Consider the following 15,738-nt stretch of genomic DNA (forward strand, 5'->3'; position numbering starts at 1 on the left):
ACGTGGGCTGAATGTAATGGAGCATGGCAGATTGAAACTCGGGTTGGTATTACTAACACTCACCTAAACTCGGGACGTGGATGGATTTAAAATATTTTAGAGTATTTTGGAGATATTTAACTGAAAGATTTGTTGGTCTTCAACAATCCTATTTCATTACAACATGTGTGATTTCTTTAATGGGTGAAGAAAACCTGGAATCTGCTACAATGGGGCAACAAAGATGATGATGGAGTTGTCCTTGAATTTAGCAGTGCTGACTTACCTTCTGAGGGATCCCGCTAAACTAGGACCATCATTACCTGCCCCTCTGAGTACAGCTCACCTTATCTCTGCGGGCTGCACTAATCTGGTTTTTTTCCTCCCGGTTTTTTGTGTTCCGAGAGCCCAAAGTGAAACAGTTGTTTTGCCTGTGGCCAGCCTGGGGACTCGTTGAGCAAACAAGAGTTCATGCTGGTGACTTAGAACCTAAATAAAGTGTTTTTGGAGGTTGAGGGTTCATGTAGGGCGACATGGGAGAGCCAGTCTGGTTCTAAAGTCCTGTGGATTCCGGCGATAGGGAATTAAGTTAATGACAGTAAAAACGCCCTCAGTGTATGATTTATATAAAGTAAACAGATCATTTATTTAGCTGGTGGGCTTGATGCGAAATATGGAAGTATGAAAAGCGCTTATTCATGTTTCGCTTGCTTAGGCGTTGTCTGTCATCCTCGCGAAGTGCCGACTGAATCATCATATCCACCGGATAAGGAGGTCGCTAGGCTAAGTGCTAAGCGTAAGTGGATTGCAGTCAGGTGATCCACCTTGTTGACTTGGATTCTGATTGGCTGCTGCATTTCGCCGAGTGCCTTTCGTGGCACATTCTCACGCTCGATAACTTGAGGGGGCATGAGGCCGCAATCTCCAAAGTGCACCGCCCCAACCTCTGACAGCAGAAGGTATATTTACTCTCCCGAACACGTAACTTTGCTTTGCTTTTTTTTTTTTGGTTTTGTTTTTTAAATGACTGTTAATGTAAACAAGATTGTGCTCAGGGGTAGATATAATGTAAGAAGTCAATTAAAAATGTTACTCCCTCAAGTCAAAGCTGAGGAGAAAATTTTCCTTCCCATAATGACTTAATTCCACCCCCTCCAAACTCAGTGGAAAATCACAGAAGTGTATGCATCTCTCAGCGTTGATGCTGAGACCAAACCATCCCTGCCCTGGTGGATGATGAGGTGGGAACCTCTAAGTGTTATACTGCTGTAGTGCAGAGCCCCAAAAAAGCAGCTGTCTATGAAATCTGTCTGCCTGCCAGCCGGTTTACCTTACTGTCTGCCTGTCTGCCCACCTACCTGTCTGCCCACCCAATTAGCATGTTTACTTCACCGCCAGCCTTTCTGCCCATCTGCCAACCTGGCTACCTCACTGTCAGCCTGTCTGCAGGCCTGCCTAACTTGTCTGTCTACCTGTCTCACTGTCTGCCTGTCTGTCTGCCTGCCTGCCTGCCTGATTAGCGTGTTTACCTCACCGCCAGCCTGCCTGTATGCTGGCCCGCCTATCTGTCTGTCTGCTTACCTGACTCTGTCCACCTGCAGGCCTACCTGTCTGTATATCTGTCTCTGTCTGCACACCCACCTGCCTGCCTTCCTGTTTCTCTGCATGCCTACCTGTCTCTCTGCCTGCCTACCTGTCTCTCTGCCTGCCTTCCTGTCTGTCTTTGTCTACCCGTCTGTCTGTATACCTACCCACCCACCTGCTAATTCCCCAGCAGTAATCCCACTTCCGCCATGAACTTTTGCCATGTCTCGTTATAGCACATCTTCGAACTCCTGGAAATTGCAGCACAATTATAGGACACACTTAAAATGGCAACTGCATTAGCGAGGCCGGAGATTGCGGGCACAACATTTTCCCAAGATTTATTTCTTTCAGACCGCGTGACAGGACTACGTGTTGAAATGCATTTCGTTAATTCTGCACGCATATGCAGCGTCCGCCGGCTTCTCACTAACCTAAGCACACTGTGGAAACATGCTAACAATCAGCACACACTCATGTATCTCCAAAACCGCTGGTTTATGCAACATTTATAGCTACGCTTTTTTTTGGATCTCTATAGCCATGTTTCTCCTGTCCAGCAGAATTCCCCCATAGCGGCCGGGTGCGTTATCCTTAAATATTTATACAACGGACGTAAAAACCAACCTTACATTGGATTTACTGTTTTGTCTTGTTTCTACACTAGAGCCGGGCTGCGTGTATATTCCCATAAATAACATCTGCCTGTTTGTGCCAGGCATGTAATAAGTAAAGATCAGAAAGCCTGTTCTATCGTAGTCAAGAATGAGAAAATGATACGGTTCAGCAAATAAGTGATACATATAACAAGTATTATACAGTGTGGTCAACCAAGGCCTTGGGAAAAGAGCCACCCTCAAAAGGCAGATAAAACCGCCAGAGTAAATAGTTCTGACATGAGAGTATTGCAGTTATAAAGGCTCTCTGTGACTTCCTCGCCTTCCAGTCGTGTGATACAGTGTTGATTACTGGAGTCAAAGGTATTCATTTCCTCTGTCGCCACGGCTCCCATGAATTCAGGAGTGGGCTTTGGACGTGGGGAGGGCAGCGGTGCTACGTATAGCGTGTTTAGCACATTTAGCACGAACTGGGGTTGGGGGGTGGGGGGAGTTGGAATCGAATGTGCACATGTTTCCAGCAAATACATGGCCACTTAATAGCGCCAGAACGTTCCAGATGTGGTCAGGGGTTCGTAAAGCCGCAAATACCCAACACAAAAGCCTTAAATGTTTGCTTTGCTGACTGTAGGGGCGCAGGGTGGGGGCTCACAGAATCTTCTAGAAGTTCTCCCCGGGCCTCTGCGTCTGCACACCGATGTCTCTCTAAGTGACAGTGGAAGACGACGCCGGAACGCCCTAATTATGTGTAATTGATGAACGCTGCGCGCTGCATATTCATGAGGGCCTTGTCGCTGACCTGGGCCGCTCGTGGGCGATGATTCATCTCTCAGCACGAGAAGCAGCGTTGAGGGAAGCTTCCGGCCGCACCGCAGGCCCTGGCCGGGACATGGGTGGGGTGCGACAATCTCACCACAGCGCTTCAGGCATTCACTTTAATCATATGATGAGAGCCTCAAACCTTCAGTGGCTTATTGGGTAAGACCTCTGTGTCTGTAATCGAAAGGTTGCTGGTTTGAATCCTATGCTTGGTGGAGTAATCACATCTCGCCCAGGTCCTTGAGGAAAGTCCTTAACCTATCAAAGATGGTTTAGGGATACCGGATAAATGGCTAGACCCTGCACTCAGACCCTAAGCTTCGCCCTCACCTGTATGGAAGTATATTTCAAGGGCTGGATTTGGTTATGGGTGGTAGGGGCATGACCTTAGCAATTCAGTGGGAGTGCTGTGTGTGTTTAGAGGGTTGGAGAGGTTTGGGGCTAATCTGGACCAAATGTCCCCACAATGTGATAAAAACCTGCTATTTTGACCTTATGGGGACATTTTTTTGGTTCCCCCAAGGAGAAAGAAAATTTTATAAATATCAGTGACTGCAGTCAAAAAACTAAATTAGTGCAAGGTCTCATATTTTGTTTGGTTACTTAAGGTTAAAGTTAGGGCTGGATTGGGGTTAAGGTTGTCATGTTGGGATTAGAGTTTTTCCCATAGAAATGAATAGAGAGTCCCCACAAAGATGTAATTACAAACCTGTGTGTGTGGATGGGGGTGGTTTGCATAGATCACATTTGGGGACCAAATTGTCCCCAAAGTGCGGTTCAACTGAAACTTCCTTACTTTTGGGGACACGTCTTCAGGTCCCCATTTGGATAACCTCAATTTTATAAAAATCTTTGAATGCAATCAGAAAAGTAAAAGTGCCAAAAGTCTTATATTTTGGTTGCTTATGGTTAAGGTTAGGGCTGGGTGGGGGTTAAGGGTGTCCTGATTGGAATTAGGGTTTTTCCCATTGAAATGAATGGACGGTCCCCATAAAGACATGAGTACATGTGTCTGTGTGTGTGTGTGTGTGGGGTTATGTGTGTGTTGGTTACTTATGGTTATGGTTAGTGCAGGGTGGGGGGTTAAGGTTGTCATAGTTAGCGTTAGCATTTTTCCCATAGAAGTGAATGAGCGGTCCCCATAAGGATAGGTATACCCTACGTGTGTGTGTATGTGTATGTGTGTGTGTGTGTTTCTGTGTGTGTGTCTGCTTCTGTGTGTGTGTCTGCGTGCCTCCCAAGGGATTGGAAGGTCAGATATGTGAGAAGATGCATTCCAGTGCATCTGTACTCACTTTATTTGTCATTTGTACAAGAATGTCATCCATCCATCCATCCATTTTCCAAACCACTTATCCTACTGGGTAAATAAAGTATCATTTCAAAACCAAAATGTTTCAGTTACTAGTCATGGCAGTGTGTCTTTCATTATAGTCACCCATGTGCCACGTGAACGTGGCATGAATTAGACAGCTGGTTCCGGAGTTAGGTGACAGTGTGCAGGTTCCGGGGTTTAGGTGACAGTGTGCGGGTTCCGGGGTTAGGTGACAGTGTGCGGGTTCCGGAGTTAGGTGACAGTGTGCAGGTTCCGGGGTTTAGGTGACAGTGTGCGGGTTCCGGGGTTAGGTGACAGTGTGCGGGTTCCGGGGTTAGGTGACAGTGTGCAGGTTCCGGGGTTTAGGTGACAGTGTGCGGGTTCCGGGGTTAGGTGACAGTGTGCAGGTTCCAGGGTTAGGCGACAGTGTGCGGGTTCCAGGGTTAGGCGACAGTGTGCGGGTTCCGCTGCGGGAGATCAAACCGCGTGACGCGTTCGTTCTTCACCAGGCGACTTCCTGTCGATTCCTCCTGTTCAGGGACATCTGGGTGCCGGGGATGGGATTCGGGCTTAAAAAGACTGACGATTTTGGCTTGGGGAGGGGGATTTGTGGACAGCAACGACTAGGGACAGGAGAATGAGATGAATAGCTGCAAATGCACTTGTCCCTTCTGAGACAGCTACTGTCCCCTCGTCTCTGGTCTGTGTCCCCAGCAGCAGGGGACTTTAGAGTGTGGGTCTGAACATAACGATGATTTTTAATGGTACATGTTAGTACAGTTTACTCAGTAGGCTGTACGCTGTAATGACATGTCGCCATCTCTTGCAGTTCAGAGGTGCCAGTCTCACATTATAATTATGTGCTTTTTGCATGACAGGGTTCAAAAATGACAGTGACACTTTTGTGTTGTGAAGCTATTTAAAATCCAAAGCTTCCCCTTTGGCTGGTGGATGTCGAAAACACCTTTGGCCTCCTTTACTGGTCATTATCAGTCTCGCCTGGGCCGTAAATTGAGGTGTTTGCAGTGGGGGGGGGGACCCCACAGCGCCCCCTGGAATGATGTTGTGTTGCTGAATGCCGAGAGCACTTCAGATGGGTACCTTTAAAGCTGCTGTAGTGATGCTGTAATTAAGACAGGGTGATATATTGACAAAATATTGGGTAAGGTTTTACATTAACTGCACCTTCATAATGTGTTCATTAAGTATTCATAAAACATTCATAAACATCATATATGTACACCTTAACATCCAAAGATCCCTTAACAGCTGTAATATACACAACAAACATTATATAATAATCATATAATGTTTGTTATTATTGTATATTAAAGCTGTTAAGGGATGTTAAGGTGTACTTGCATGCTGCTTATGGATGTTCTGTGAATGCATTATGAATGTGCAGTGAATGTATTATGAATGTTCTATAAATGCATTATGAATGTACAATGAATGTTCTATGAATGTTTTATGAATGTGCACTGAATGCATTATGAATGTGCACTGAATGTTCTATGAATGCATTATGAATGTTCTATAAATGCATTATGAATGTGCACTAAATGTTCTATGAATAGATTATGAAGGTGCACTTAATGTAAAGTGTTTCAAAATATGGTATAGTGATTATGAAAAGTCATATCAACTTGAATATCTTCAGTATAGTGATATGGCCTAAAAACTTTTCTTGCATAATTAACTGTCACAATGCACATTTTTTACATGAATTCCATCAAGGTATGAGTCTGTTGTTGGTGTCGTTTGTCATTGTACCTATCACTAGCTCTACAACTATTAGTAAAACAAGTCAAACAAAATCATCATAATCAGAAAAATCAAACAGCCAGTTATAACCTGTTGTATTTTACTGGTTTGTTTCATGCTGTACTTCAATATCAATATCAATGTTATGAAAATCTCTGAAAATATTGTGATGTCATTTTTAGGGCATATCATCCCGCTTTAGTGAGATCCATTTCCAGGAAGGAACAGTGAGGCAGTAATCCTAGTAACAAAATGTATTATCGGTGTTTTCTAGTGGCATGCCCTATGCTATCCTTTATTTTAATATGATTTACCTATTAAAATTAGATATTTGTTTGCAGTCTGTTTGATTTGTCACCTTTTTCGTTTTCTGAATCTGTTTACAGGTGATTTGAAGGGAATTTTAAGGAAAATATTGATAAATGATAAATATTCATATGATAAAATATTTTGCTATATATCAGAGCAGAGTTGGAAATGGTTAATATTTGTTGTGTTGGGTGTCAGTCGCTTGATGATTTGGGATATCACCCATATTAATGTGAAGCCTTATATGATCACAGTTAGAGGTGTAGGATCAGATCAGTGTCTGATCTCACCTGCTTCTTAGCAGCCTCCATCATCCACGGACGCGCTCCAAGAAGCTGAAGGCCACAGCCGAGGAGGGCCCCCGGCCCCGGAGGGAGACCAGCCGGGCGGGGGCCAGGAGGGCGGGGCCGGAACCTGAAGTGGAAGCAGAAGCGGAGGCGCGCGGCGAGAGTCAGGACCGGCGGCGGGTCCCGGGGGAGAAGGAGGCGCCGAATGCGGCGGGTACGGCGGGTGAGACGAGGGCGACCGCCTTTCCTGCCGCGCTACAGCACAGTAATTGGGGACAGTTTCGGGTTTCCCACGTAAACACAGACATGAGCGTACCAGAGTGTCACGCAGGGGATTAAAGTATTCCCACCTACGGGTTTTTTGTTTTATTTTATTTTTTTTACATTTTAAATGGATTTGAGCAGGGGCGGCATGCTGGTGCAGTGGTTAGCACTGTTGTCTCACACCTCTGGGACCCGGGTTCGAGTCTCCGCCTGGGTTACATGTGTGTGGAGTTTGCATGTTCGTTCTCCCCATGTCGTCGTGGGGTTTCCTCCGGGTACTCCGGTTTCCCCCCACAGTCCAAACACATGCTGAGGCTAATTGGAGTTACTAAATTGCCCATAGGAGTGCATGTGTGAGTGACTGGTGTGTGGGTGTGCCCTGCGATGGGCTGGCCCCCCATCCTGGGTTGTTCCCTGCCTCGTGCCCATTGCTTCCGGGATATTTCTTTCCGAATATATGTGTGTGTGTATCTATGACACTATGATTTTGGTCCCTTGGTAGCATATTATACAGGGCCGACAAGCCAGACCAGTCCAATTATGTTACAGAGTTTTAGGAGTCGCGCTGACTTTCCCGCCCTTTTCGGAAGCCCTGGCTTTCTGTACTGAGAACTAAGCATTTACCGATGGGTTGTGATCAGCATCCTGCGATCAGCTTCCATGGCAATTCAAGAACAAGGCAATTTACTGAAATGCTGTCTAAATGCGAGTAATGCAAAATACAGCTGCTCCTACTGAACTAAGATGGAACGTGGATTTTTTTAAAATTTATTAACTGTACAAGGATGAAAGGTTAAATTGTCATCGCATATGGGAGCGTACAAATAATCCATGAAGTATTTAGGGTTAATTTATTGCATTCTGAGCTAAACTGGAGAGGTTTGCTCTGATTCCTGGCTGTCCTAACTTGTGTCGTCCAGGTGATAGTCAGATGACGAAGACCCGGAAGATGTGCACCGTGAGTGTGAGCAGGGTGGACGGAGGCTCTGCTGCCCCCAGCCACAGCTCCCATCCCCCGCAGCCTGTGAACAAGGTGCTGGAGGCTTCACAGCCCAGAGAGGCTACGGAGGGGCAGCCTCAGGACCCCCACCCTGCAGACAACAGCGCGGAGTCTGGGGAGCGGACGTGTCAGACCGCAGCTTCTCTCAGCAAAGAGGGTGATGGCAACGAGGCGCCTGCTGACTCCCCGAGCACCAGGGGGCGCTCTACGCCAACTGACGGCCAGGAAGGGCCTGGGCAGGAAACTGGGACAGTCTGTGAGCTGACGTCCGCTCCAGCCTCTTCTTCCTCAGAGGAACTGAACACTATCTCCAGAGCGCCCCCTTGTAGTGGTCCTCCTGTAGAGGGACACGCTATGCCAGAACTCTCCTTCCCTACATCAGAAGATGGCTGCCCCCCTTTTTCAAAAGAAGCCCCAAACACTACCCTGGCTGCCAGCTGTGATGCAGAAAGTTGCCCCCCTCCCCTTCTGCACGGCGGCGAGCCCAGCCTGTACGATGCCCCCCCGGGCCCATCCGGCCTGGTTCCCGGCAACGAGATGCCTGCCCTGACCCCCGCCTTCGCCGAAGACGAACAGCAGCTCCCCCCGCTGCTCTGCCAGGAGATGCCATCACTTACGCTGGCCGTGGGTGCTGAGCTCGAACCCAGGGCCCCCACGCTGTACCGGGAGGGATCTCCCACTCCCACTGAACTTGAGAAGGCGGGCCCCAGCAGGTTACCCGGAGATCGAGCCGATGTTGCCGTGGGGCCGCCCACTTCCCAGTTGCCGGACCCAGTACCCCCTACGGTGCCCGGTACCAGACCCAGCACGCCACACAGTCTGTCCTCTCCGGCTATACAGGACAGGGCTTCTGTTCAGGACTCCGGATTTGTTTTCCAATGTCTTCCCCCTGATAACTGTGAAACCAGGGCCCGGACCTCGGCGAAGGGTCTGCAGTCGAACACCAGCAGTGCCACGCTAGGACAGCAGGGGGCTCCGGTGGATGCCGAGGTCACTGAACCAGAGCCCAGGCCCCTCCCCTCGGGTTTCTGGGAGCACCTCAGCGCCCGGAGCCCAGCCGTCCTGACGGAGAGCGCGCTCCCGGAGCTGCGGGTCGTGCTTGCTGGGGACGTCAACTCCCCCCATGGCGCCGTGTGGGCCGAGGTGACTGCCGAAGAGGGGCCCCGGGGTCCGGCAGAGGAGCTGTGCGACGAGGGTGTGGAATTGCCCAGCACTCAACTGGCCACGGGCTGGGTGGAAGCGGAGGGCATGGCCTGCGGATCTCGGGTGCCTGGCCTCGGGCAGGCAGGGTCGTCCTCTCCACGGGATGGCGACTCGGAGGCGGAGTTAAACGCCTCCAGGGCCGAGGACAGCAGCAGCGAATCAAGCGAGGGCAACAACATGAGTGACATGGAGTGTTGCGACATCGAGTTGGAGCCAGGGGAGGTTTGCACTGTGCGTATCTGTGTGGCGCCACAATGGCCGGAGCTCTTAGACCCGCCCCCACAGAATACATAGGCAATCTCATTGGACAGATGCAAGGCCTCAATTTACTTATGCATATCACTCATTAAGTGCTTATATGGTGTCTCATATGAAACGATGGCGTGCCCCAAAACACACTCTCGCCCTTCCCCCTCAGTACCCCAATCGCATGGTGATCAAACTGGGCCGGAAGAAGACCACCAAGAGCTGGCGACACCCCCTGAGGAAGCCCACCGCCCGCGCCGTGCCCAGTGCCGTCAAGCAGCAGACCACAAGCGACGAGGGTGAGTCCCCGGATTTTACACTCATTTAGATGTTCAGCTAGCATCCAAATAATGCCTCATAAAAAAAAAAAAAAAAAAAAAAAAAAAAACTAGCAACAACGCCCTCTCTTGGCTACCTGTGGTTCTGCATGTGAACGCTTCCCACTGTCTGGTTTTAGTGAGTGGAGTAAATATTGACTTTGAAAAATACCACCACTGGGACAAATAAATTGACCGTAACGAAATGGCTTCTTGTTTCACAGCGTTCCCCCTGGGATGGCCTGTTGCAGCCCCAGATTATTCTGTCTATTAAACTGCCGTGGTGTCTTAAGTGTTCATGCAGATTCTTGCATATTGACTGCACTGGCCTGGAGGTTGTCAAAGCCTAATTTAGTCAAGTAATTAGTTTTTATTTCTTTGTTTATTTATTTTGATAACAGCCTTGTGTTTTTTTACTTTTGAAGTAATCCTTTTCCTTGCTTTCATTAAAAACCGAGGACATGAGCGAAGACTGTGCTATTTAATAAAATCTTAATTAAATATTTGTCTCTACAGTAAATAATACTGTTTTGCACACTAGCTGTTCGTTCTGTTTGCTCTCGTCGTCCCTCCCTGTAAAGGCAAGAGCGGATGTATTTTATTGGCTTATGTCCGCGGGGATCCTGGATGTCACCAGCATTTTCAGCTAGACTTGAGAAGTGCGTATTATCCACCTGAAAGGCAGCTCCTGTCTCCCCCTGTTTTGGGAGTGTGTTCTTCTGGTCACATGACTTCCCGTGGTTAAGAAGTCCAGGCATGGTTTTGTCAGAGAGCCACTATTGATGGTTTCATCTTGAGCACGTTTCTTATTTCAGGCCTGTCTGGCGATTGACCCCCCCCCCCCCCCCCCAGGGAGATGATGCCGAAGCACATGTTATGAATGGAGGGGAGAGTGTAAATCAATAGTAGCTGTTAAATGTTGTGTAGAGGAGGAATTCATCCGTGATCATGTAAGAATGGATGGTGAAATATGTCCTTCACGGCCCAGTAATAGTTATCAATTTGTATGTCACCAGCATTATGTATAAATGCAGATAAGGGGCTGTCGGTAAGTAGGAAGAAAGGGGCAAGTTACCCCTCCGCTCTAGTGCAAAAAAATCAGGGAGGCTTCTTGGGGTGCGATGGGGAATCCATAGATGTGGTGCAGATTGAGGTAAAGAAACAGGTTTGTAGGCAGGGTAGTAGGCAGGGATGAGGAGATCAGCAGGGCCCAGGGAAGAGAGGGAAGCTGGGTGGTGGTGGGGGGGGGGGTGCTGTGTTTTGTTTTTTTGCATGTTTTGTTTGTTTAAGCGGCACTCCCCCATAAGGCCTGTCAGTAATTCCTGTCTTAGCCAATTACGCCACACAGCTTCAACTGAGACCGATAGTGAATAGCGCACAGGAGTGTCGCGGTGGGGGTCACAGCATAGCCCCCTCTTGGAGGACTCCCAGAAGGAGCCCAGGGGGTGCTGGGAAAAGCAGGAGGGGGGTGCTAGTTCTGGAGGGCATAGTGTGCATGTGTGATGTGGGGGGGGGGATGGGTGCTGCTATGAGTCAGCAGCTGTCTTTGACCCCCCCCTGCTCCCCCACCACCACTACCACCACAAACACATGCACACAAACAGGAAAGGCTTGTGTGGGTTTTAGGGTGTCGTCCACGGGGAGGCGAGAGAGTCCTTTCATCTCTCACCATCTTCTGCGTAGCCAAAGCATGAATATCAGACTTCCAGAAAGTCGTTCCTTCGACGGCTCCGTGCTACCTCTCGCCGATCTGAAACGCAGCCCTTCTGGATGGGATTCCCATCTCGGGCAATCCACTTAAATCATTTCTCACTGCTGAAGCATGCCTGGGGAAGCAGGGTCACGCGGAGGTCACCTGGGGTCAAGGCTTCATCAGGGAGACCTGCATGCTGGCTCAGGCTCTCACACATCGCTTTGATATCTCACACACGTCTGCCAGGATGTGAACACTTCTCACCCGTGTCAGAGCCGCCGGTCCAGATTGCCATCATGCTTTTTGCTACCGAAATGCTCCTTAAACCTTACGTTTGGCACACAAAAATATTTTCATTTAATATAAATAAACCGAGAATAAGATCATTCAAATATTTGTGTTTGAAAATCGTTGAATCGTACTGATCCCGCCTGGCCTTTTGGTGGTGATGTTAAAGCAAAAAGGATTGTTTATGTAAACTGATACTGGAGGACAGCTAATCACCCAGACTTACCATCTTATGGTTTTATTTGTTTTCAAAATACTTCACATTTTTATTGCACTGGGCATAAGCTGTTTGTGTATTGTCCACTCAGTGGTCAGTCAGATAGATAGGCTGCTCCTCTAAAGAGCCAATCACGTGGCTGCAGCTGAATACATACAGAATCCTACAGACGGGGTTAAGAGGTTCATGTACCATGTAGCTGTACGCCCTAAACGGCGTTAAACACTGTGAGATTATTGGTGCCGGACACGGTGATTCCAGCATCTCAGAAACAGTCACCCTTATGGAATTTATACGCACTACTGGAGTGTCGAAATTACAGAGATGAACAGAAACATGCAGCCGATGTTATTGCTGTGGCGGAAAACACCTTGTTAACGAGAGAGGTCAGAGGGGGACGCCCAGACTCGCTAAAGCTAAGAGGGAGGCCACAAGTACGGAAATAACAGCTCAGTACAACAGCGCAGAAAGGGGTCCCGCCAAGCCTTAACGTACTTCTGCAAGCAAAAAGGTCCTACCTAGTACTTGCTAGGCAGAGCTAATCAATTGCCTACGAGCTATGTATTTATTTGGTATTATAAGCTAAAAAAGTTGCAATTCATCTTTATTTATATAATATTAAGGCTGCACGTTTGAATTCCATTAGCGATTACCAAAGCTACCCAAGAGAAAATTAAAGCAATGAAATGATTTTTTTGTTCTTTTTTTTTTTCCCTTAAAAAGCCAGAGGGGAAAAAGTGTATTTGTTTCAGTCGGATGTATGTATTTCATGTATTTTCCCGGTGACGGCGTTTGCTCGTTACGCTTTGTAAATGGAATCGGGCATGTGCACGGACAGCCATGTACGGCCCCCAAAGGACCCGGCTGACTCGCTAATCTGCCCAGTCCCAGCCATGCTGTTTGAGGACCATCTCTGAAGCCGATCACCAGTGGGAAAATGGTGTCCTGGGCCTCTGGCCCCTGCACCCAGTTTGCCTCCCACCGCCAACACGGCCCTTTCATTCGCTTTCTACCCCAGAACCTTTGCGCGTTTATCTTTGTCAAAGTGTCCGTGTCTTATTGCTCGTGCCCGGCTGCGCTTCTTGTTTCCGCTTGTCAGCTTCTGTTTGGCCCATAATATCTGTGCAGACCCAGGTTCCAGGAATCCAGGGAATATACGGGCCAAAAACGCTGCCGGGGGGGGGGGTTAAGCTCCATACGGTGGGCTTGTTACTTCAGTAGACTTATCGAAAGAAGATAGACGAGTAGCTGGATGGGTACTTTATTAATTTTGTAACAGGTAATTGTAACAGCAGCAGGTCAATACAAATATTACTTGTGTAGTTAATGCACATACATATACAGACGCTCCCCAGGTTGCGATACTTCGGTTTTACGATGGGTAAATGTTTTTCTACTTACAGTACATTATTCAATAAGATACTCAACACTTTATCATAAAATAGGCTTTGTGTTAATGATTTAACTATAGGCTAATGTAGGTGTTCTAAGCATGTTTTAAGCTAGGCTAATCTATGATTGGTTGACATACTTAACATGCATTTTCGCCTTGCCATAGGCTAATCTTTACGACAGCATCTTTGCAAGTAATATAAATGCAATTTAAGAGGAAATTTTCAGGACTTTTTTTGTTACATTTCAGGTGGAAGCAGCAATCTGTCAGGCTTCCTCATCGTATGTTACAGTAGTGGGACCCAGAACTCACTCAGTCCTCCTGTAATCCAACAAAGAACTTCCGTATGTCGGCATGTGAAGATCAGTAGTTTAACGGGTAGTTTGACTTGTAGTTAAATAAGCTGGCTTTGCTGCTACGCTGATGAAGGAAGCCATGGGGATGGGTGTAACCCCGCCCCCAATAATGCTCTGACTCCTCCCACTGCAGAACTGACAGACGAGGAGGCGGAGCCCTGGGCCAGGCCACTGGTCCACCTCTGGCACAACAGGAAGGCCAGTTTTCCCGCCGAGCGGGATTACAACGCCAACGCTGCCAAGACAGAGCCCTACTGCGCCATATGCACGCTCTTCATGCCTTATTATCAGGTAGGCGTGGCCTGTGGCATGTGCGCAGCGGTGCCCCCTGCAGGCCGAGACTGTAGGTGCTGGGAAAGATGGCTACAGGTTATATAATGGCGTAGGGATTCTTCCCGGGGCTCAGGGAGTGTTTGTCCAAATGTAGCGGCTTTGACGTCATGACCAGTCAGCCTTAGCGACATACAGAGTTTCGCTGGTTGACCGGACTCACCTCGGACGCCCCTGTGCCCGACCGCCAGGCCCGCACAGACCCACTCGGTGCGTGCTGACGAGGCTTCGTGCTCCCACCCCCCATAGCCAGAGGAGAGCAGGCCTGCAGAAGAAGCCCCCAACCAGCTGAAGACCAGGCCCTTGATTCCCGAGATCTGCTTCGCGTACCGGGAGGAGCCATGTCCCCCCAATGCCCTGCTGGCGGAGGATGGATCCAGCCCCCTGATCTCCTGCAGGAGGTGCTGTGTCCAGGTGCACGCCAGTAAGTGTCGCCCGCCGTCTCGAGCTCCAGGAAGCGCATTCCTGAAAGCTGATTCGCTGGTGGCTCCTCTTACCCGCAAGACACATTCGCACGGAGGTGTCGCGTGACCTTTCCATTGCCAGCTTGGAAAATGTGGTTGATTTGCGTGTATTTTTGTTTTTTGACTCCGCGTTTCGAATATCGGAATAGTTTCCCTGTGAAATAAACACTCTCGGCTCTCTTTGTTATGTTTCCGTGCACGATGGTGCCGGCACGGCCCTGGGTGGGGCTGGGGGAGGCAGCCAGCGGCCGTCCCATTGGGCGAGCATCCCTCCGCCCCCGGACCACATGCTTGCCGTGCAGAGCTGCACGCTCCATGCCAGCACCACCGCATGCTATCCCAGCATTCTGTGGGGCTGTTGAACGTGAGCTCTGCCTTTGCTTAATGGGTAACATGGCTCAGATTGGCATATTTTTTACATGATTCAAGATTCAACTCTTTATTGTCATTACATGACAAACACAGCAGCACAACAGGATTGAGTTAGCAGCTCGTTGAGTGATGTAAACAAAAACACAAGACGTAATTGTGCAAGACAATAAATGTGCAGAATTGCTAAGTGCAAATGTGGTACTGCTGTACATGGATAAGGGCGTAGGAGAGTTTGATATTGAGGTGGACACAGCTTAAAGTGTAAAGATCTCTTTTTGGGGGTGACAAATGTAGCCAAATTAAATATGGGTAGATCTACCCTCATTCTTATGCCCCTGTCTGTTTGGGTTATGTGTACGAATTTTTTTTTTTGTACCTGTTCAGCTTTATTATCACACTGGAATAAAAAATGTCTGGTAGTGTGGCCTCTAACTACACGATACCTTCTGCACTCATTGGAGTTTTACTTGCACAAAAATGTTCTGAGGGCGGCAGGAAAAACAATTGGTTCAGAGATAGCCAATCGGATCGTAGAGGAGGTGGCTCCAACCAATCAGATGTCTTACTCCTGGTGTCCAGGGTCATGGAGGATGTTTCATGGCTCTGCGAAGACAGTGAGAGTTATAGACGTTTTTCAGGGAAGGTCGGTGGTCAGTCGTTCACTATTTGGAATCTGCGTTTGGAACTGCCGAACGGCAGCAGGCTGTTCTAAAACGCCAACGGAGGGCGTTCCTGTCAGAGAGCCCGGGCATCTGTGACCACGTGCTTGTCTGTGTGTGTGTCTTTAGGCTGTTATGGTGTCCTCGATCAAGACGTGCAGGGCGGCTGGTCATGTGATCGCTGCGCCAGCGGGGAGCTGACGGCCGTAAGTGTCCATCAAAGCAGTCGTTTCTCTGCATCAGTGATTACAGCCAATGATTA

At 48.5% G+C, this 15,738-nt stretch overlaps 1 protein-coding gene across 6 annotated transcripts in view; it reads left to right on the forward strand.

Moving 5' to 3' along the window:
* The window catches only part of kdm4c (lysine (K)-specific demethylase 4C), an 84,045-nt gene that overhangs the window by 39,834 nt on the left and 28,473 nt on the right, over window positions 1-15,738 (forward strand). For 3 of the 6 annotated variants that reach the window (XM_048996640.1, XM_048996643.1, XM_048996639.1), the window contains exons 10-15: window positions 6,689-6,897; window positions 7,859-9,372; window positions 9,560-9,686; window positions 13,785-13,942; window positions 14,231-14,405; window positions 15,606-15,682. In XM_048996640.1, coding sequence (XP_048852597.1) covers window positions 6,689-6,897; window positions 7,859-9,372; window positions 9,560-9,686; window positions 13,785-13,942; window positions 14,231-14,405; window positions 15,606-15,682 — 2,260 coding nt within the window. Of the gene's footprint in view, window positions 1-6,688; window positions 6,898-7,858; window positions 9,373-9,559; window positions 9,687-13,784; window positions 13,943-14,172; window positions 14,406-15,605; window positions 15,683-15,738 lie in introns of those variants that run through there. The other 3 variants (XM_048996642.1, XM_048996641.1, XM_048996645.1) reach the window with 3 other exon arrangements.

The sequence above is a fragment of the Brienomyrus brachyistius genome, chromosome 25 (assembly GCF_023856365.1).
Source record: "Brienomyrus brachyistius isolate T26 chromosome 25, BBRACH_0.4, whole genome shotgun sequence".
NCBI lineage: Eukaryota > Metazoa > Chordata > Actinopteri > Osteoglossiformes > Mormyridae > Brienomyrus > Brienomyrus brachyistius.